General features: G+C 46.7%; 7 protein-coding genes across 7 annotated transcripts; 2 read left to right on the top strand and 5 right to left on the bottom strand.

The window, feature by feature from the left end:
- LY89DRAFT_732407 (uncharacterized protein) lies at positions 1 to 1,610 on the bottom strand (the record flags this gene model as incomplete). Its single annotated transcript, XM_018219678.1, has 2 exons — positions 1 to 1,498; positions 1,549 to 1,610. 2 exons carry the CDS (start codon positions 1,608 to 1,610, stop codon positions 1 to 3), a joined length of 1,560 nt encoding a protein of 519 aa, XP_018073223.1.
- Positions 1,611 to 2,758: 1,148 nt separating this feature from the next.
- On the bottom strand, positions 2,759 to 3,640 carry LY89DRAFT_696295 (uncharacterized protein; the record flags this gene model as incomplete). The annotated part of the gene is made up of 3 exons (XM_018216820.1): positions 2,759 to 2,899; positions 3,442 to 3,537; positions 3,617 to 3,640. The coding sequence occupies 3 exons, from the start codon at positions 3,638 to 3,640 to the stop codon at positions 2,759 to 2,761; spliced, it is 261 nt and encodes an 86-aa protein (XP_018073222.1).
- A 1,200-nt stretch (positions 3,641 to 4,840) lies between these two features.
- Positions 4,841 to 6,782, bottom strand: LY89DRAFT_506393 (phospho protein phosphatase PPZ). Its single transcript, XM_018208031.1, has 2 exons — positions 5,519 to 6,782; positions 4,841 to 5,467 (listed from the first exon to the last, which is right to left on the bottom strand). Exons 1-2 carry the CDS (start codon positions 6,611 to 6,613, stop codon positions 4,943 to 4,945), a joined length of 1,620 nt encoding a protein of 539 aa, XP_018073221.1. The 5' UTR covers positions 6,614 to 6,782; the 3' UTR covers positions 4,841 to 4,942.
- An 870-nt stretch (positions 6,783 to 7,652) lies between these two features.
- Positions 7,653 to 8,516, bottom strand: LY89DRAFT_683711 (uncharacterized protein). The gene has a single exon (XM_018214751.1). The coding sequence runs from the start codon at positions 8,125 to 8,127 to the stop codon at positions 7,930 to 7,932; it is 198 nt and encodes a 65-aa protein (XP_018073220.1). The 5' UTR covers positions 8,128 to 8,516; the 3' UTR covers positions 7,653 to 7,929.
- Positions 8,517 to 9,944: 1,428 nt separating this feature from the next.
- Positions 9,945 to 11,226, top strand: LY89DRAFT_506373 (SUR7 protein-like protein). Its single transcript, XM_018208030.1, has one exon. The coding sequence runs from the start codon at positions 10,068 to 10,070 to the stop codon at positions 11,082 to 11,084; it is 1,017 nt and encodes a 338-aa protein (XP_018073219.1). The 5' UTR covers positions 9,945 to 10,067; the 3' UTR covers positions 11,085 to 11,226.
- Positions 11,227 to 14,299: 3,073 nt separating this feature from the next.
- LY89DRAFT_732403 (uncharacterized protein) lies at positions 14,300 to 15,406 on the bottom strand (the record flags this gene model as incomplete). Its single annotated transcript, XM_018219677.1, has 3 exons — positions 14,300 to 14,760; positions 14,809 to 14,919; positions 14,989 to 15,406. 3 exons carry the CDS (start codon positions 15,404 to 15,406, stop codon positions 14,300 to 14,302), a joined length of 990 nt encoding a protein of 329 aa, XP_018073218.1.
- Positions 15,407 to 18,055: 2,649 nt separating this feature from the next.
- LY89DRAFT_717382 (uncharacterized protein) lies at positions 18,056 to 19,010 on the top strand. The gene is made up of 2 exons (XM_018218344.1): positions 18,056 to 18,660; positions 18,712 to 19,010. The coding sequence occupies exons 1-2, from the start codon at positions 18,117 to 18,119 to the stop codon at positions 18,939 to 18,941; spliced, it is 774 nt and encodes a 257-aa protein (XP_018073217.1). The 5' UTR covers positions 18,056 to 18,116; the 3' UTR covers positions 18,942 to 19,010.
- The last annotated feature ends 286 nt before the right edge of the window (positions 19,011 to 19,296 follow it).

Genomic DNA, 19,296 nt, shown 5'->3' with positions numbered 1-19,296 from the left:
TCAAGACTTCTCCCCAGTAGGCTTTGGTTCCGCACTTCCAGTACTCGGAAGTACGACGCTGAGGTTCTTCATCAACTGCTCCAATGCCCGGATCTTCTCTTGCGCACTTGCCACAAAGGAATTCGCTAATTCAGCGTTCGTGTTTCGAGTTGCAGCATCAGCGGCATTGTACCCGACATTACGAGCCTCCAGTTCTTCGATCCGTAGATTCCGAGCAACAACTTCGTCGGACAATGAGTCGACCTTCTTTTGTAGGTCGGCAATCAGGGCATCTTTGTCGCTGACTGCTGCTGCTACAGCCTTCTCGGTCCGATCCTTGGACATTGCCTCGTTGGCTCGTAGTGTGAGGGTGACTTGGTGATGCTCCGCCAATTGATCTTCCAGCGTCTTGATCTTGTCTTGCAGCGCTATATTGTCCTGCTTCTGGGCCTGACACATCTTGTCGCTGGTGTCCAAGCCCTCTTGGATCATCCTGTTCTCCTCCTTCACAGCTATGAGATCCTTCTTCATAGTCCGGTACTTGTCACCAGCAATTTGCACTTGTTCGTCGTGCTTTTGATTCTTCTTCATCGACTTCTCCAATTGTGCGTTGAGCGTCGAAATCTTCCCTGCTGTCTCGATTTCTGTAGCGGTCTTGGTTGCCAACTGCTCTTTCAATTGTCGGATGTAATTGCCAGACTTTTGCTTCATTGCTTCTGCAGCTTTTGCGTGGACATCGTGGATTTGCTCAGTCAGAGCGAGATTGTGAGTTTCCTTCGCACGAAGGCGTTCTTCCACCTCAATCAACTTGGTATGCGCAGTATCTGACAGTTGTCGAAGATTCACAGCATCTTGTGTGAGTTTGGAGATTTCGCTGGAGTGCTCTTCTGTGATTCTGTCGATGTTCTTCGTGTACTCTCTTTTGATAGAGAGCATTGCTTTGTTGTGCTTCTGTTCAGCCTTCTTATGATCCTTCTTGTCTTCTGCAGTTGACTTGACAAGGCTGGCATTGATCTCCGTCAGGGTCTCTATCTCGAGTCTTGAACACCTGAACTGTTCCTCCAATGCCGACTGTGTTGAACGTAATGTCTCGATCGTGTTGTCAGACATATCAGCTCGCTCTTCCAAGTCCGATATGCTTGCTTTCTTAGCAGCGAGCTCAAGACGGGTGACTTCAAGTTGCTCTGTGAGATCATTGTTGAGTCCTATCGAGGGAGTATTGCTGATTTGCAACTCTAACTCTGAGATTCGACTCGAACTTGTCGCTGCCAAATTCTCCAGCTTGTCGTTGGCCCTTTCCAGTTGTATTTGGAGGGATCTTACATCCAGAGAAGGATCGCTCCCACTCCGCGCCTCCAATACTGTAATCACAGACCTCATGATGTCCTCCCTCTTCTTGGCGAATTCGAGTTCTTTTTGGGTATCTCGAAGTTGGCTCCTGAGTTCTCGTGGGTCTGGAGCCATCAGCTCTCCAGGCTCAGAGTCACGGATCCGTTGGGATATTGAGAATGCAACCATACTTGGGTAGGAGTTAGCTACAGCCTCTGGTGGGAAATGAAGGAAACTTACTCAGCAGGTGTAACGTCCGTATCTTCGACTATCATTCCAGACGGCGTTCGAAGCGGAGGCATTGTGATGCAATGGTCGAAGAGACTGCTGTGGTTGAAGAAGGTTGGCCACGGAGTTGAAAGTTGGTAGTGTGCGAGGAGGAAGCGGGCGTGGGATTGTGATTTGGTATCGAAAGCAAGCCGCCAGAAGAACGTGATAGAGATGGGGTTTGCGAGACTCTGGACCTCTCTTCAAAAGACAAAGCTGAGGAACGACAGCGGCACACAAATAGAGATCTGAACAAGATGGCTGACGCGCTGTTGTAGCTGCTCGAGTTGAGGATCTATCGACGCGTATGATGCTCTGTTCTTAGGAATAGTCTTGAATAAAGCCCATAGTCAAGTCACATGTCCATCCGTCGAGTTGAGATCTCCGAAGACCCTGGGTAGTCTAGATCGAGTTAAAAAGCTAAACAGACACTTAGACAACGGAATAGCGGGGAGCGGCCGCCCGGCACAGATGTTTTGTCCCTACACTTGTCTAGCATGATTCCCGAAGTTCTTCCGGCAAGGCTCAATTCCTCAACGCCTATTGACAGTCTGCGGACACGCTGATATATAACGAAGACAGTAGTCTAAAATAAAGTACAAATGAGTGAGGAAGATTACCAACCTAAGTAGGGGTATCATAGCCTTGATATATGCCTAAGAAATACATATGCTTTCGAAAGAAGGCTTGTAGAAACAATGGAGCTTGCTGTTTGGAAAAAGCATTTTGATCCTGCTGTACATTGACAATTGGAGGCTCCGCGTTCGCCCCAGCGCGTAAGAATTCGCTATCGTAGCAGCTTCCAAGTCTTCTGTTTGCTGGAAACATCACTTGATGTACAAAAAGACAAGGCGCGCTCGAAGAATGGCAAAGTTGCGCTCTTCAACAGAAAACAGGCAAAGGGAAACAAAATCAAATCATTGATACTTCAAGATTGTCTCACCCCTACCGACTTCAGCACCAACAAATCTTCACTTGCTTGCACACTGCACCAGCAAGCCTCGAAAAATTGTCTATTCATCAATCATCACCCATCGATTCCATTACTATCCCTCCCATCTCCAAGCGCCTCGCAACGCCATGAACAAAAGGCAAGATTGTTATGCAAGCCACCCATCCTCCCCTTCTCAACCTCTAAGGCCATGCAATTTATCCCATCTATCTATCCCTCGCTCGTTCTCGCTTAAGTAGCAGCAGCAGTTTCGCCCTTGAAGATATCAGGCCAGCACTTCTCCTTGGTCCAGACTTTTTGGTCGTGGGTTTCGGCGTGGACTTCGAGTTGCTTCAGGTTGGTGTTGACGATTTCCTTCTTGCAGTTGGCGCACTAGATGCGCGACATGAATATCAGCCAGTCCACCTCAAATTTCTTCTCTTCTCGTGTTCTCTCCAGATGGGAGTGGGGGCCGGTAGAGGTTTGGCAGACTCGCTCGAGTAGCACATTGCTCTCAAATGGAGTTTCAGGCCATCGGTCTCCTGCTCTGTGACTTCAAAGTCAACATTGTGATCGACAAAATCGGGCAAACTCGCTGGAGTACCGAAATAGTCTTTCTTAGCACCCCTTCTTCCCTCTCGGTCCACATCTTGGCTTTGCAGATTCCCCTTCATTTCCCCTATTCTCCGGTAGTCCCTCTCCCTTATAACCCGGCAGACTCGCCAGGAAAGTAATTCGTCCTTTGCATCCTCTCTTGGTCGTATCGCTCGTGTGGCAGATTCGTCCGCTTATCGCATTTCCCTCCCTCTCACCCACACCACAACCTCATCTCCAACAGCTCCTCCCTTTATTCTCCCACTACCCCGCCCCTAGTCCCCTCAATATACTCAAAGGAACACATCAAACACCACCGAAAAGAAAAGAAGTAAACCCACAAGACTAGTAGGCTTAGGCGCCTTGACCGGCAACCCATTCGCCTTGACCGGAGCCCTAGTACCAGCTGCCTCAGCTTTGCGATGTTCGCGCTGGACCTGTAGTTATCACCATATCAGCATCTTTGCCTTCGTTTTGCTGTAAGGATGGGCAGGGCTTGGTATCCGGCGGACGAACCTTCATCTTCTTGGAGACTGGCATCTTGAGTTTCTATTGTCTTTCTTTGGTTTGGATGCTGTTGTTATTGTTGTTGTAAGGAGGAAGTGTAAAGTTGTGGTTTAAGTAGACAAGAGTTGAAGGTTTATTTTTGCCTGGAAAAAAGGAAGGCGCAGATCAAAAGCGGCTACGGCCCGTCGATACGAGTATAGAGACGATCGGCCAATCGGTTCGAGAAGCGATCGGTTGATTCTCGGAGTAGCAACTGCCTACCAAGTTACCTACCTACCTACTTCAAGTTGATATAGTTTCTGATACGAGTTAGTGATTTTAGAAAGTCAACACAGGGGAGTTCTGAGTGGAATCGGACTTTAGTGTAGCTGAATGTCTGTCATGATGATTGAATGTGGGGTACTATAGAACAAAGAAACTAAGATCCCGAAATCAATGTCCCAATTCATGACAAGTACAAAGAAAATTTAAAATACTAGATAGTGCATAGTACAATCGAGGGATTCCAAGTCCTAATTCGCAGCACGGATAATGAAAACTCAAAGTACTGTGATTCACTGGTAAATTTGAACGTTCGAAATCCCAATTCAGCACGGACAATGGACACTCCAAAGTATCGTGAACTTCTGGTACAGTTAAGGGTTCAAAGTCCGAAATCACAGCAAGTACAATGAAACCTCAAAAATACTCTCCTTAACAAGGACATCATATAAAATTGGAAGTCAAGTCACAATTCACGACCGGCAAGAACAAAGAGAATTCAAGTACTTGATAGCAAGCATTAACTTCAATCGAATCCATTGCATTCATATTTCATCCCTATGGACTAAAGCCATCTGATCCCAGCACCCAATTCATCGCTAGCAATACAAATACAGATATAAGACACACGTCTCACCACCATCCTCCCCATCTTTCGTCTCATCATCTCATGCAATGCCCATCTTGACAGAAATATGGCATTTCGCCAACCCAGTGCATGGAAACCCCCACCAAACCCCCCACTCAGAGCCCAGACCTCAAAAAGGGATATGCTCAATGTAGAAACGCCAGTATCCTCCCAAATGACCATGTATCGCGATGAAGAAAGGAGAGGACGGCCTGAGCCAAGTTGTTGCCGTGCTACCCTCATTGTCCGAAGCCCTCGTCGTGGTATTCGTTGAAGCAAAACTCGTTGATAGCCTAGTCTCCGTGACTAATGCGATACCGTTTCATCATCTTATGCCAAACGCACATTACCATAAGCCTTTCTAGATGTACCAGATATTTGGATCCGTATGATCGATACAGATGTCCCATAAAATAGTTGTGATTGTGATGCTCCCGTTCGATCTTCTAAACGCTCTGTGGGATGAAACCAGAAGGTGGCGGACTGTTCAGCATACTGTTGCGCTTATTCCTGCTCTTCTTCATCTGGCTCTTCAGAGCACTCGAGTCCAAAGGTTTCAGTAGCTCAAAACTGCAGAGCAATTCGGTAGAAACGCTCATCACCGCCCCATAGTTGTCGAATTCTCCACAGTAGTTCGGTGCAGAAAACACGGTCACCAAGATTCGGTCCTCAAAGAACTCGTACCCATCTTCAACAACCATGTGTGCTCTGCAGACCAAATCGAAGTCGTGTCGGGAGAGGAAATCTGTTATGACCTTCTTTCCGAAAGAGTAACTGACACCTCTTTCGCTGGTTTCCCAGTCCTTTTCTTGATCTGCGGGATCAGACCACAGTAAATCGTTCAGCAAGCCATAATCAGGCACATCGGTAGGTCGGGCAATATTTCGAATGTCGTCCATATGACTGAGAGCCGGGGAGAGTCCGCCGTGGACACAAAAGATCTTTCCTGCAACGATTGCAGCGATTGGGAGCTATGTCATTCATTAGCCAGGCCTTCAAACCTAAGGGATTGGGATACTTACGCAATTGAATGTATCTACAAATGTCTTCCAGATCTTCACGTTGCACCTTCGTTTACACTCATCATAAAACCCATACACTCTTGTAACATTCGCACATTCGTGGTTTCCCCGTAGCAAGAAAAAGTTCTCCGGATACTTGATCTTGTAGCACATGAGAAGCAGTATCGTTTCCAACGAATGCTTGCCTCGATCGACATAATCGCCCAGAAACAGGAAGTTCGATGATGGGGGAAAGCCGCACATCTCGAACATGCGGATAAGGTCGGAGTATTGCCCATGAATATCGCCCACAATCTTCACAGGGGCCTCCAACTCAATCAATGGTGGCTGTTCCAGCAGAATCTCTCTGACTCGGGAGCAGATCGAGGTAATCTCTGCATTTCTAAGAACAACCCCCTTTGTGCTCTTTCCAGCATATCCTGCGTCCAAGAGTCTCTTGATATAGTCATCGATGTCCGAATCCTTCAAGTCTCCCATTGCCACGGAAGACCCTGGTGCCCCATCTTGATCTGGTGTTGAAGTCTCGACAGGATCCTGCGTAATTGGATTGATCGTGTTCGCCCTCTTTACCAAGATCGAGGCTCCAGCCGCTTGGAGATGCGTGTGTGGGTTCGTTCCGCCCGAAGGAGGTTGATCAGAGACGTGATCGACCTCTCCACTTCGCTGTGCAGCATCCACATCATGATGCCCTGCTTTCATGGATGCCGACTGAATTGGGGATGGAGGAGGCTCCGGATCATCCAAAGTCGCACCGCCATCTGGGGACTCTGCTCCAGGTGACGTAGGGGCTGAAATCGGGGAATCTTCTGCATCTGGACGACGTGCTGAGCGCGAACTCTTTCCAGATTTCACCGAGGCAACATCTGATCTATCCACGATCGTTTCGCCATTGCTCAAGGCTGATGTAGAATTGCGCGGGCTGTCCGTCTTGCCTCGAATCTTGGAGCCCAAAGACGAACGGAATGATCGCGTCGATTCCTTGGTATCTGCTTTACTGAATGAAGGATATGATTGAAGGTTGTCGCCCAATGACGCCTGGGACGCACCACCTTTCGGTGAGTTCGCTCCAGAGCCCTTGGAGGGTTGGTTTCCCATATTCACAAGCCGCGTTTCGATGTGGTTTGCTCAATCGTGGTGTTCGAAAAGCTGGCTTCTTGGATGGTATGAACGCTTCTAACTCAGCTGAATATGTAGTCTTGTATGTCCGTACCCCAGAGGGGAGGTCAAAGACACGAACAGAATACTCGGAGATAGGCTACTCGGGGCCGATGGAATTTGGTCTGTCTAGATGTATATCCCCGTTTGTAGTTCGAAAGTCCGTCTTCTCAATTGAAGGTGATTTTTGAGTCTGCGATCGAATCAAGAGTAGAGTCGTCGTCGGAAGGGATGTGTTTATCGGAATCGTCGTTCGGAGAGTTCGCAGGGATTGTGAATCTATGTCGGTACGTCGAATCCTGAGTCACAACTTTTGTAAGCACATGTGCAGAATAGAGATCTAGAACGAGTTGCGATTGTTCGCATAGAGCACGCAGAATGATCAGAGTTCTTCTTGGGTCTCGAGGAAGGAAGTCTCGCCGAGTAGGCTAGAATAGGAAAGTGTCCATGCATCGAGGTCAGGTGGGAAGAAAAGACAACGAAGCTGGAGGCGGAGGGAAGAGGAGTTCAAGAACGAGGGAATCACATACCAATGAGGTAATTCTGCTAACCGCGCACCGTTCAAGTGGTCGACGACAATGTTCCACGATACCGGCGGTGGTCTTGCGTAAGGCTGGACGTCGTAAAGGGAATTGTGGGGGTCGTGTCGTCAGAAGAGAGACCTTGTCGCACGGGGGCAGAAGAGGCTGAACACTTGAGGCAGAAAACGGAGAATTCGCCAGCTGGATTGACGCACTCGTTGATGGTGAATCCAAGTCGGATCAATACTCAGGGGTTGGGATGATCAGCGAGTCGAGGCTGAAAGTTGACGATGGTTTCTTTGCTTTCGTTGCTTGGGCAGAAAGTCAGTTTAGCTGCCTGGCCTTCTCCTTGTGTGGGCTAGCCTTGGCGTAGTCATAGAGACAGGGGCCATATGTTTTCCTGGAATTCTCAACCTCGTATGATTTCTTTTTACAAACGATCAATCTTTGCAACTTGACTCAACAACAAGTGTTGTAAACAAACCCTGTACAATTGTGGTTAGATCTTATTTCGTGTCTGAATGTTCGGACTTATGTCGAAAATGGATGAAGTGCATCACCTCTCACGGGATCTACGTCACCACAATGTCAACATAATTCGTGACTGAAGAGCTAGATTATCTTCTTGGTCGACTACTTCTTCTTTTAAATCTGATTATGCTCTCTACCATCAATAAGATTGTGGGCTCCATGGAACGCACATTCCGATCGCATCTCTCTGCCCCAAAACTCCTTTCAACCCCCGCACATTAGGCACCTTAAATTGTCTGGAATATTCAGTATGTTCGAATCAATATGGATTGATACAAGCTGGCCAGCTATTTGCCCATTAAGCAGCAGTATGGGGGCATCAGACTTGCAAGATAGTAAAGCAGTCTGCTGAGTGACATAGCTAGGAATGAGGAGGGTCATGCAGACGAACGCCGGAGCCATGAGCCAAAATCTCTTAATCTGCTAACCTAAAATATCCCAAAGCACAGAACATGGCTAGGAAGGAGAAGAAACGATGGACATTCTGGATTGTAGTCCTTCAAGGAATACATCTCAGAATGATTCCTTGGGAAGAGATCAATGTTCAATTGTTCCATGTTATTTTCAGACATTCAAGACTTTGAATGTGGGCAAGTCGCACATGTGCCTGCCCACCAGCAACCACCCCAGAATTCATCATTGCTTGTGGAGAATGACAGTTGGATCTCGTTGCGAGAGGGGAAGAACTAATGGCAGATCCTCGTGTTTCTTGGAATATCTCCTCAGGCTCATCCTAAGTGCTCACAGCATGCCAGACATTTCTCCGGTCATATGTCTAGCCGCAGAGAAACTCGACAATTGAAAACTTCAATGACTATCCTTCATATATTTCGTATCTAGAGTAGGCAAAGTGCCATGGCTTTGGCTTCTGCTAGTGCCTACCATGGATCTGAGATGGAGTAACGGTTCATAGAGGCTAACAATTCCCCTGACCTGTCTCACCGAAAAGTCGCCCTTCAGGGAAGTCGAATGGGAGCCCGTGGTAGAAATTCAAGCAAAAAGCGATCTATCAAGATTTTCGACAGCTTTCTCACTAATGTCCGTCCTCGCATCCAATTCGTTGACTACGGCATCTGGGGCAATACTTCGGTCGAGGCTTCCAGGCAAAGACAATAATTGGCGGAGTAGAGACGACTACTCGATTGATTGATTCAATGGCAAATTGGTGGCGAAATGCTTCGAGAACCGTTCCAAAACCAGAAGAAGAGAAAGATTAGGGGCAGTCTATATATCAGGATTTCTTCTGGAACGGTAGCGCGGTCACAGCAGATTCTCAACCACATGACTTCGAAAGAACTGTAAGTTTTCGCCCCAAACAAGGGTTCCATATCTCATTCAGATGCCAGGCGCTTGGATGATACCTGCAAAGCTTAAAGTCACATTACAATACGAGCGTCATCACTCAAAATGCCGCATCAAGCTCTGACCCCTATGCGTGGGGAAATACACACGTGAAGGCTAACCTGCATTTGGGCATTCAGATCTCTCCCCTGGGATTCGTCGGCCGACAAGATCTCGCAGAATGTGAAACGTTTGCGACCCCACCAGGTACGAATCTAGTTATGCGTCTCCTATTCAAAGCCTCAAGTCGATCTAGCCATCCTCTTCCATCCAGCCTCCCACAAATGCTCTCGACGATAACAGCCCTCTTTTGCTGACGTGGAGTCAACCTTAGAGTTCGCAATCCGGCGAGTCAGGTGGCTGGATTTGTCTTCAGAAGTGGAGTACGTCGGCTCATCCGCCACGCTGGCGACGACAAAAATAGATGGCAAGGTCGTTCAGGTACAAGAAGGCGAGAAACCATTAACCGCATTAGGTGATTTAGCGAAAAGGGTCCTGGCCCATTCAGGCGGACCGCGTTGTTTTGAATATGGAGATCTTCAAGGGGACTGACAATCATGTTGTTCGTGACAACGAATGTTCCCACAGCAATCAAGAATTAATGGAGAGCAAAACAACAATTGATGCGCATATAAGTGAAGTGACATGTTCGTAGAATTGTGTGTGCTCTTCTCCTGAAATATTCCCCAAAAGAATAGAATTCTCACTCCAGGATAGCCTTCGGAGGTCGTCATACTCAGCCACACCCCTGTGACCCTGAGCCTTCGAGTCCCGCTCAGCGGCCGGCCATTACGAGAGGCTGCGCTGCGCCCTGCACCACCACCAAGCAAACTTCCTCCTTCATATAAACACGAAACTCCACGCCTCCTGACCAAAAAAATCCTACATCATACAACATCACCGTTCACCCTCAACCTCTGAATTTCTCTACCTCGACATCGCCAGATTGTCAACACCTTTGTTCGATTCGAACACTTCCAATCGTTAATAATACCGTCAACATGGGTTTCGGAAGATTTGTTTGCGTCGGCTTGCCGTTTGGCTTGACCCTCGCCAGCCTGGTCTGCATCATGATCGCAATGCTCGCAGGAATCTCGAACAAGAGCCTCGATCTCTTCGAAGTCAAGACCCAGAACCTGTCTATCTCGTCCTCCGATCTCCAGAATCTCGAAAACCTCGTCAAGAGAGAAGATCATTTCTCAGCCCTCACCATCGCCGCTCTGGGCAACGCAGCCGCAACCGCATCGACATCCGTCAACATCACGGCCGCTGATCTCGGTCTCGCAGACTCCTACAAGGTTTCCCTCTGGAACTACTGCGCTGTCACTGGAAGCAAGACAAACTGCACCTCTGCGAAGTTCAACTGGGCAGCTACGGCACTGAACACAACCACCATCACGAACCTCGCAAGCTCCACCACAGGCACAACCGTCACTCTCCCCAAGTCTCTAACGAGCGCCCTCCACACCTTCACCATCTTCTCCAAATGGACCGAAGTAGTCTACATCATCGCAGCCATCACCTGCGCGATCGAAATCGTCCTCTCCCTCTTCGCCTTCTGCTCCCGCGCCGGCTCTTGCATCACATTCCTGATCTCCGGCCTATCAACCACCACCGTCATTGCCGCCTCAATCATGGCCACCGTCGAAGCCTCCATCGTGACGGGTGCCATCGATTCCGTCGCCAAAGCCTACGGCGCTAAGTCTTCCATCAACACTTCCTTCCTCGCTACAACTTGGTTGGCAGTCGTGTTCAGCATCGCCAGCGGCTTCTTCTGGATGTTCACCATCTGTTGCTGCGCGGCCGATCACCACAGCAAGAAATCCCGCCGCAGCAGGAACGGCGAGGATGCGGAGAAGCTTATCCCGTCCGGTGCGTACCAGCGTGTTGAAGAGACTGGATATCACGGTGGACAACAGAGCGGAATCTACAATGCTCAACAATATGCTACGCCAGCGCATAATGTAAAGGCTGAGAGAGGAGGCGCTTATGAGCCTTATAGCCATGCTGGTATTTAAGCTAGGGGAGGAGAGGTTACTTTCTTTAATGTCTATGGATGATAAGGGGGTCAAGATGCAGATGGAAGAGAAGTCTGAATCTTAGCGTTGCATTGCGGGCGTTCTGCGGATCTGGGAATAGGATGGGGATGTATGTGTATGAAATGGTGGATGGACAATTGGTACTTAGTTTGATCAAAATCGTCGATAGAATGATACCCGTTACATTCTGCCTTGTACTCTGTGTCTCTCCGTCCCTCAATCGCGTCTGAATTCTTTGCCCTCTCTGGATCTTCTATCTCGCATGTCCAAAACCACTTCAACTCCACCAAAAACACAAGTGCTTACCCCACCCAGCTCCCCAAATCCAACGCCTCGTACCAACAACACCAACCATAACCACTTCGTCTTACCTCATCCCAACATGTATCTCCCCTCAGCCAGCCAGCCCACATCCAGCATCTCACTCATTCATATTTCCACGCTGTTGGAATCATCGAACCGGAAATCTGCAGTGAGTGGGGAAATAAAATAAGAGCCAGAGAAGGAAGGATTCCGTGGCTTGCTTGCTCGCAGCGTTGGATTACTAGATTCGGATATCGGGTCGGCCGACCCGTGCTGATGTTGTTCCTTGGTTTGGTGGAGATTGTTCTCTCGCTGGAGATTGTTTGAAAGGAGATGGAGAATTGAAGAGTTGGGATGTTGGACCAGGTTTGGGTGTTTGGGGTTGGTGTTTGTGCGGATTGGATTTGGGAGATTGAGAGGGATGGATGTACAGCAGCTAGGAAGAGAAGTGATTTTGGGATGCAAGTGAATCTCCAAAATCTAGAATTAGTAAGGTTAAGAGTACTAGGGTGGCGCTAGTGTCTATATAAACGCCCTTTTCGTGCTCCTCAATTAGTTGCGCTATAGCCACAACATATCTGCGCGTACATCCATGTGAGGATTGGAGGTTGGTGTTGAGGCCCGACGTTGTGGTTCGGGTGCTGTTTTTCTTGGGTTGGTTTGGAGACGGGGAAAGTTCCTCGTGCCTTTTACATATAATTGAAACCAGAAGGAGTTTTGACAGCGATAAGTAGTAATTTCGCGGAAGACTTTTGTTTGCTGCAGAGGTTAAGTGGTGTGTGAAAGGGGTGGTAAAGTTGCAACGGAGGGTGTGTCCCGGGCCTCCACGGATCGCAGACGGGCAACCCAATAGTTTGCTTGGTCTGCTTGTTGACGATTGTTTATGTTTTGGAAAGGTGTTTTCGCTTGCGTTATATACTTTTCTACTCAATTTATTCTGCGTCCAGATTCGTTGCGTCAAGAACGCGGTTCAAGTGAATCCATCCGCGTAGCAGGAAAGGGAGCAAGGCCACAAGGCGGATGGGTATATAAGGATGTCTCCTCTCTCTTGTGTCCGGCCAAACCATTCCCCGAGTCACGGCCGCTAAAGCCAGCTTGCCCCTCGTGCCGGCCCCTGGACGTGAGTGTCTTTCCTTTGAACTAGTCTTCTTGGTCTCTTGTACGCAGTTTTGGTCGCTGTGACCAAAAAGAGAGAATTTGTTGTTAACCAAAAATTCGTTGTCAACACTGTCTTAGAATGACTGAAAACTAAAAGGTGATTTTCTTCTTGGTGCACTCACTAGAGACAGCAGGGTCAGTAATATATACACTCAATATAGAAAGTTTTAGAGTGATCCGTGTTACTACCTTGATCACAGTAGACTTTCTTCAGGATGTGGAAGATGTTTTCCAAGTCTGGAGTGTTGAGAGATTTTATACTCCAAGCCTCCAAGGCGGCATTCAGTCATGAGTCAAAAGAGAGGGAGACAGAGTGAATTTGCTGGGCCAGCAGGGATAGTATTGCATTCACCTCGAGCTGAAAAACTACCAACTTTTCTAGAGTTCTTATTCACTTAGTGCGTGCAACAGAAGGATCCTTTCTTCAGGCCACATCCAAGAAGTATAAAAAAGCGGACGGAGCGGCCGATTCAAATCAATCAAACAAACAAACGCTCAGGGTCACGGAACATGGGGGGACCTGGTCCAGCAATTGAACCACGAATCCCTTGACCTTTTTGGATAGTGTCTCAAGCCTTCTGCCACTCTTTGTTTTTGGGGGAATGAATTGTCGGATTATTTCTGCTATCAATGAAAGTGGAATTGCTTTTGTTGTCAACGTACTTTCAACCTAACTATGGATGAAACGGGACGAAATTAAGAGTTATCTTGGCCGTAGGTGGGATTTCAACTAATCAAGATGCTGAAGCTAGTAGCACTTGTTGTATCTCTGCGTGTTGACAGTGGATTTCAACTTGGCGATCTCTTTCGTCTGTCATTGCTCGAAAACAGTAAAACCTCTCCCATCTTGTCACAGTCTCACAGTGTCCCGGAGACCATGTCAGCACTGATCATGAAATCTTATACGTCCACCAGGGACCCCCTGCGAAGCGCATGTGGTAAATTCCATTGATTGTTGAGAGATCTGAAAGAAAAAATTCTGTTCTTTTATACTTGGATTTGCCAGCCAGATTTTCAAGCTCCACGTTCCTTGAAGCAAATTAGTATTCACCCCCTCCCCAATACTGTGCAAAGCTTTTCCATGAGTCAGCATATCGATTCACTGTAAACTGCACGGCTCGTTTGTTGTTCTACCTAGGTCTATATAAACACGATCTAAGTATCTAACGCTTCTTGGAAAGCAACTCAAATCACAATGTCTCAACAACAATATCTGTCATGTGGACGTCTGCGTAATAAGTTAGCTTAATATCGATAGTGCTTGAGGCACTGCAATAAGTGTCGATCTAATTGTCTTGGAGGACATGCTGATTTCTCTGTCAAGTCTTCTGTTGTTGTCAATTATTTGGTATTGTCGATAAATTTTCTCTCTTTTCTACTTCCCACGCGGTTAGAGTAGTAAGTTTACCGCTCTTACTTAGGCGGTATCACCCTCCGCTTAGTCGACTCGCCTGAGTAATCTGAGCACCCTGAGCGACTCAACTAAGCAAGATTTACCACATCGTCACGCGTTTCGATTTCTCGTTTTTTAATCAATCACACTTAATCTAATCTCTATTCACTTTTTGTCAAGTTTTAACAACAATGCTCCAAGAGCGCCGAAAAGGTTCCCAAAAAGCTTAAAAATACTTTCTGAAAAATATACTTAGTGCTTTGCCTACAGTGTAAGTTGGATTAAAATGACGAGTTTCACTTAGTAATAATCGGTTACAATAACGAGTATTTTATCGACTTTAAGTCGTTCTATAACGAGCCGTTGCTCCTGTAAAGTGCTTCGCGTTACTCGGGTCGCCCTTCCGCCATTCACCCGTGATGTTTTCGATGCGAAGTCGATTGTCTCCTTTTCGAACATCCGGTCTTGCTAGGGGTTTTACTGTCTCCCAAGGCGTCTTCCAATGGTCATTCCGGATGGTATTGATCTTTTCCTTCACTTCGTCATGCAACCGTAACTCTCTGTCACGTATGACTTCTCCGTGGTATTGCCTCGCGACGTTGAATTTGGTACGTGTGATTTGTGCCACGGATATCGAGTCAGCCGCAGTCTTTTGGTGGTAAAGACCGCTCTTACTGAACCTCTTGCACTTTTGATGATGCTTAGAACATATGGCCTCTCGCTCGTCAAGATCTGCCTGATATTCGTGTATCACTGCGAGAAGAGCATCGATCGCCTCATTACGGGCAATCATAATAGTCCCTGATATATTTAGTCAACGACATGTATGGAACACAGGAAGGTACGTACTCATTAGACCCTTTGGTAAGGGCCAGTCGCGATGGAATTCTGGAAGGTTGTATACACGATTCTCGTTAAATAGCCAATACACGCCCTTTTCAAAGTAGTCGGGCTTCGATGCTGGACGAAATAGTTATGCTACCATGATTATTGGGAGCAAGTCAGCAGCGCTTCTTCCACCGAACCAACCGCTATTTTCAGCAATATCAAATCCGAACTGTCGATCAATCCAATTTCCGGCCCAGGGCCGAATCAGATGGTGGCAGAAATATTGGTCGCAAAGAAAGGCAAGATCGATGAGAACTTGTTTTGGTGGGCTGTCGTACATGATGTCCCCGAATCTCAAATGCACAACGCAAAGTAGCACGAGTAGAGCTTCTGCATTATCTTCGGTAAAGTCGAGGTCTTGAACTGGCTCTGCGGTTGCTTGGTTCGACCAAGGAGGAAATAAGAAGACCTTCCATACATCAGATGCGAGTATCATGGCATGAGAGCACACGTGAGCATATGCAGGAGCACCCTTGTAAGTGATTCTGAGGCGGACGTCTGATTGTGGGAATGTGAATTCAGGTGGCGAAGAGATCTCTTGGATAGTAAGGTGTTCCATTTTGAGTTTCAGATAATCGAATTGTTGAATTCCGATGGAGATGGTCCTGGGAGGATAGTAACTTCTTGCAGTCGTAGTGAATAGATGAAGCGTTTTTAGTAATCAGTTTACTGTGACACTAGAAAATAAATCCCAAAGCTGGGATACGTTATGTTTATTCCTCAGGAATGAGGACTTATCAAAGAAAATAATAAGCTTCAAGTATCGAATAAAAACAGAACCAAGTCCTTTGTTGAGCATCGTTGTCGCATGATGCAGAGTGCAAAGGCATGCAGTCCGTTTGCGGAAAATACTGATTGCGTATATCTTTATCAGTTATGATTCAATCTAAGAGTGTTTGGAAAGTCATTATCTTTTGACTTGTTCTTTGTCGACGCCTCTGTGGAGCGTGATGCCAAAGCACAAAGACGGCTCAGGCTCTGCTTCGGCATGCTTACCCTCGGCTCAGGTATGCATACCCTCAGCTCAGACTAAAGCAGCAGTTGCTCACGTCCGCAGACTAATGGAACTAGTGAAATGGCTGAGTCTAGGGTTATTGCTTTGCGGCAAAATGTTGATGAAAGCGAGAAAGGTGAATGTTCAATTCTTGAAAAATAATTTTGTTTTGGTGTGTGTCTGTAGGAATTCGGGTAGTTAGTTCTTTTTTACATTATTGCTACCATGAAGATTTTAGTATAAGGTATAACAATATACCCGAGAAAAGCAAATTCTTTGAGATAGAAGTACCGCCAAGGAATCTATGTCGTTCTACTACTTGTACTATGTTATCCCTCAGATTTTCGTTCACTCGTGCAAAACTTACCCACTTATATTGTCTCACACAGTCTGGAAGAATATCATGCTATATGTTGACATGTATGAAAGCGCTTCCGTTACATGGCTACGAAACTACAAGAAAAGCACTTTACGTCTTTTGATCTTATCGATGCGAGCCTATAACGCAAAGTGAAAAAATGATTAAAAGACTATTGCCTTTGTCAAATAACTCTACATATATAGACTTGTTGCTTGAAGCGTTCTCCACCGAGATACGATGGAACTCCCTGGTCATATGCTACTTTGTTGGAGATATGGAGACCTGCTGCTACAGCTTGGAGAAAGTGAAGATAAATTATGTCATGAGTAGCACTTGTACAAAGATCGAAGGTCTGTCAACAACCAGACACTTTACAGCTACATAACATCTCACCTCTTTAAGTGAAAGTCAATGAATCAAGTGCTAAGCTGATATATGATCAAGGAAGTATATTGTAGCTACATTTCCGCGGTCTGTTGAGAATCCTGCAAAGTACTTGGAAAGAGAAAAGCTGCACTTAGTAAGCTGCTGATTTATTCTATTGGAGTCGCACGATAGAGTGTGACTAAATAACCCCTATCAGAGTATAATCTCTGACTGCTGTCAAAGTTAGAGGCGACACTCGCTGGACAAATTGTTGCTAAATACAAACAACATGTGAAGTATTTGAGATAATACCACAATCCCACCGCTTGCTAATTCCACTGCTACATGTGACCGGCCCAAAAGATAACTCAGCGCTGATGTCCTGGGCCCGGGGCTGCCATGTTGGTGCGCTTCTTGACTTTGTCGCGAATTTGCACGTTTCGCGGCCATGAAGGTATGTGTATTTATACTTCGCCCTTCTAAGAGATCCAACTTCCAAGGTCGCCTTCTCTTGGATTTCATTCACTGGTAGTATACAAAAGTTTCGACTTGATTAGATTCACTCACGCGTCTCGATGAATGAATCAGGGAGTCGAGTTAGAGTTAAATTCGACGATAAAAGAGCCTAATTTTTACATAACGTACCTCTGGTGGCCGGTTACTGAGTCGTTCTAAAGAACACATGTAGAGGTAATAAGGATTTAGTACCAAATTTTGAAAGCACAGTGGCATATTCATTGTTAAAACTAGGGGATTGACTTCCAACACGAACCAAGACTTGACAACGAAAAACAGCTTGATGACAATTTAGAAAGTTGGCATTTATTGACAATAAACACCGTAGTCAACCCCTCAATCCACTCAGGATCACAGGACCGCACCCTCTTGTAAATAGTGGTACAGTGTTCCGCAAGCAAACATCATCTGACTGCATCTCGTTACCTGAAAAGAATGGCAGCACGAGCAAACGAGATTCCATATTAAGTTTTCTGTGCCATGTCAAATATTAGCAAGGGTTGACGGCATTGGAAATCAATTTACTTCTGTTGTGAGACATGTGAGGTAAATGATTTAAACTTGACTAAAGAGCAGTATTGATTATGGATATTCTTCTATCCCGGCCAAGGGCAGAGCTACCATATTAGATCATTGCCACCAAAGCGCCGTCGAGAAGGGCAACAATGTTGAGAATGCCGCAGCTTTGAAGGTTCGAGACTTTCAAAAGTGGAGTAGTAGGGAACAGTACCTGGCCTGGCTGTTGTCCGTGAGCGGTTTTTTCGATCGTATTTTCATTTTCGAGACGAATTGAGGTTTTTGGTGAAACAAAATAGCTATCTAAACTGATTTTGAGTACAAGGAACTCAGACTCAAAGAGCCTGGGAAAGCCGAACAAGGGTAGTAGCGAGATCTTCGTTAGGCGTAGAATTGCCCTGGGACCTCCACCTTCTTCCTTTCCCATAGCTGGAGCATTCGCCCAGCTTTACATTGAGATCAGGTACTCACATCTACAAAACAATAAGCTTCAAGACCGCAATTGTCAATAAAACAATGGCAACGTCGCAATCTGGTCAGCCGGACGAATCTCCCTACCCCTCTTACAAAGAGCTTCGGCGCAATCAATTGTCTGTCAACTCCACTGATGCCGTTAACTGTCTCTTCTGGCATTTCGACGGCGTCTTTCCTGCCGCAATTTCCGTCATGACGACTCCTCGCACTCCGAACTCTCTCAAACCGTACTTCCAACCAGAAGCCGGGGGCAGCGGCAGCGGCACGTGGCACCAAATCGCGCGATTGCCCATCACAGAACCAAAGGTCTCATCAATTGAGATTTCTGTCTCCGACCTCGAAAGTTGGAGAAATAGCTGGCTAGAGCAGCATAAGGAGCACCCCGAGGGCGAGTATGTAACTTATGGCGATCTGAGCGATGATGAGCGGCCTTATCCTTCGGAGGAGGGTGGCTGGGAGTCAGACTCAGACACGCCGTATCTTGTGCGATGCTGTGGAGAGGACAGACCGCCTAATGAGACAGCGAAGTTGGTTGTTACGCCTTCTGCAGGCAATCACTTTGTCACAGTTCAAGACTACGTTAGCAGTAAGTCAAGTTTATGAAGGTTAGCAGCGAATGTTCTAATGATTGCATCAGCCGTGCATCCTTGGCTGATGAGCCTGCGTGAGGATATCTTACAAGCTAAGAAAGTTGTAAATTACTATCCTCAGCCAATGCCGACCGACTTTATGGTAATAGGTATGGTGCCGGACAATATAAGAATAGAAGATAAGCAGTACTGGATTGAGGGATTTCGTCCTGGTGGTCGGCTTCCACGCAATGCCCATGAGGCCTCAATAATTGATAGATTACGTAGGCCTAGATAAGTACTTCAGCGTTACCTACCTAGGTAGGTTACTTGCATGTCAACTTTGCAAACTGTACATATTTTCAACATGTTCATTACATTCAAACGTATGTCCAGTGCTGAATCGACCCGCCAACATGTCAATGAGCGCATCAATGTTTAAACTTTAAACTGAAGACTAAGCAGCGGAAGACCGACAGGTTCTTTTTACATGTGCAGAATTTCTACCTGTACGGTGAATGTCAGTTTTTCTCATTTACGTGATAAGTACGGAGATTCAGTCCAAAGAGCCTAGATACCAGCTGCAGGGACAAGACGGACTTTCAAGAGCATGAGAAACAGCAAAACTGCCTGAAAATAGACGAACTTTGAAA

This window comes from Mollisia scopiformis (genome assembly GCF_001500285.1).
Source record: "Mollisia scopiformis unplaced genomic scaffold LY89scaffold_9, whole genome shotgun sequence".
NCBI lineage: Eukaryota > Fungi > Ascomycota > Leotiomycetes > Helotiales > Mollisiaceae > Mollisia > Mollisia scopiformis.
The sequence above is the reverse complement of the archived record's forward strand: the minus strand, read 5'-3'. Positions and strand labels throughout refer to the sequence as shown.

What these genes read in the sequence shown, in the direction of transcription:
- LY89DRAFT_506393 (XM_018208031.1), bottom strand. Translation starts at nt 6,613, where the DNA reads ATGGGAAACCAACCCTCCAAGGGCTCTGGAGCGAACTCACCGAAAGGT. An exon ending in TTGTAGATACATTCAATTGC is followed by an intron (nt 5,468 to 5,518) that starts GTAAGTATCCCA and finishes TGAATGACATAG; the next exon opens with CTCCCAATCGCTGCAATCGT.
- LY89DRAFT_683711 (XM_018214751.1), bottom strand. Translation starts at nt 8,127, where the DNA reads ATGGCTCCGGCGTTCGTCTGCATGACCCTCCTCATTCCTAGCTATGTC.
- LY89DRAFT_506373 (XM_018208030.1), top strand. Translation starts at nt 10,068, where the DNA reads ATGGGTTTCGGAAGATTTGTTTGCGTCGGCTTGCCGTTTGGCTTGACC.
- LY89DRAFT_717382 (XM_018218344.1), top strand. Translation starts at nt 18,117, where the DNA reads ATGGCAACGTCGCAATCTGGTCAGCCGGACGAATCTCCCTACCCCTCT. An exon ending in AGTTCAAGACTACGTTAGCA is followed by an intron (nt 18,661 to 18,711) that starts GTAAGTCAAGTT and finishes TGATTGCATCAG; the next exon opens with CCGTGCATCCTTGGCTGATG.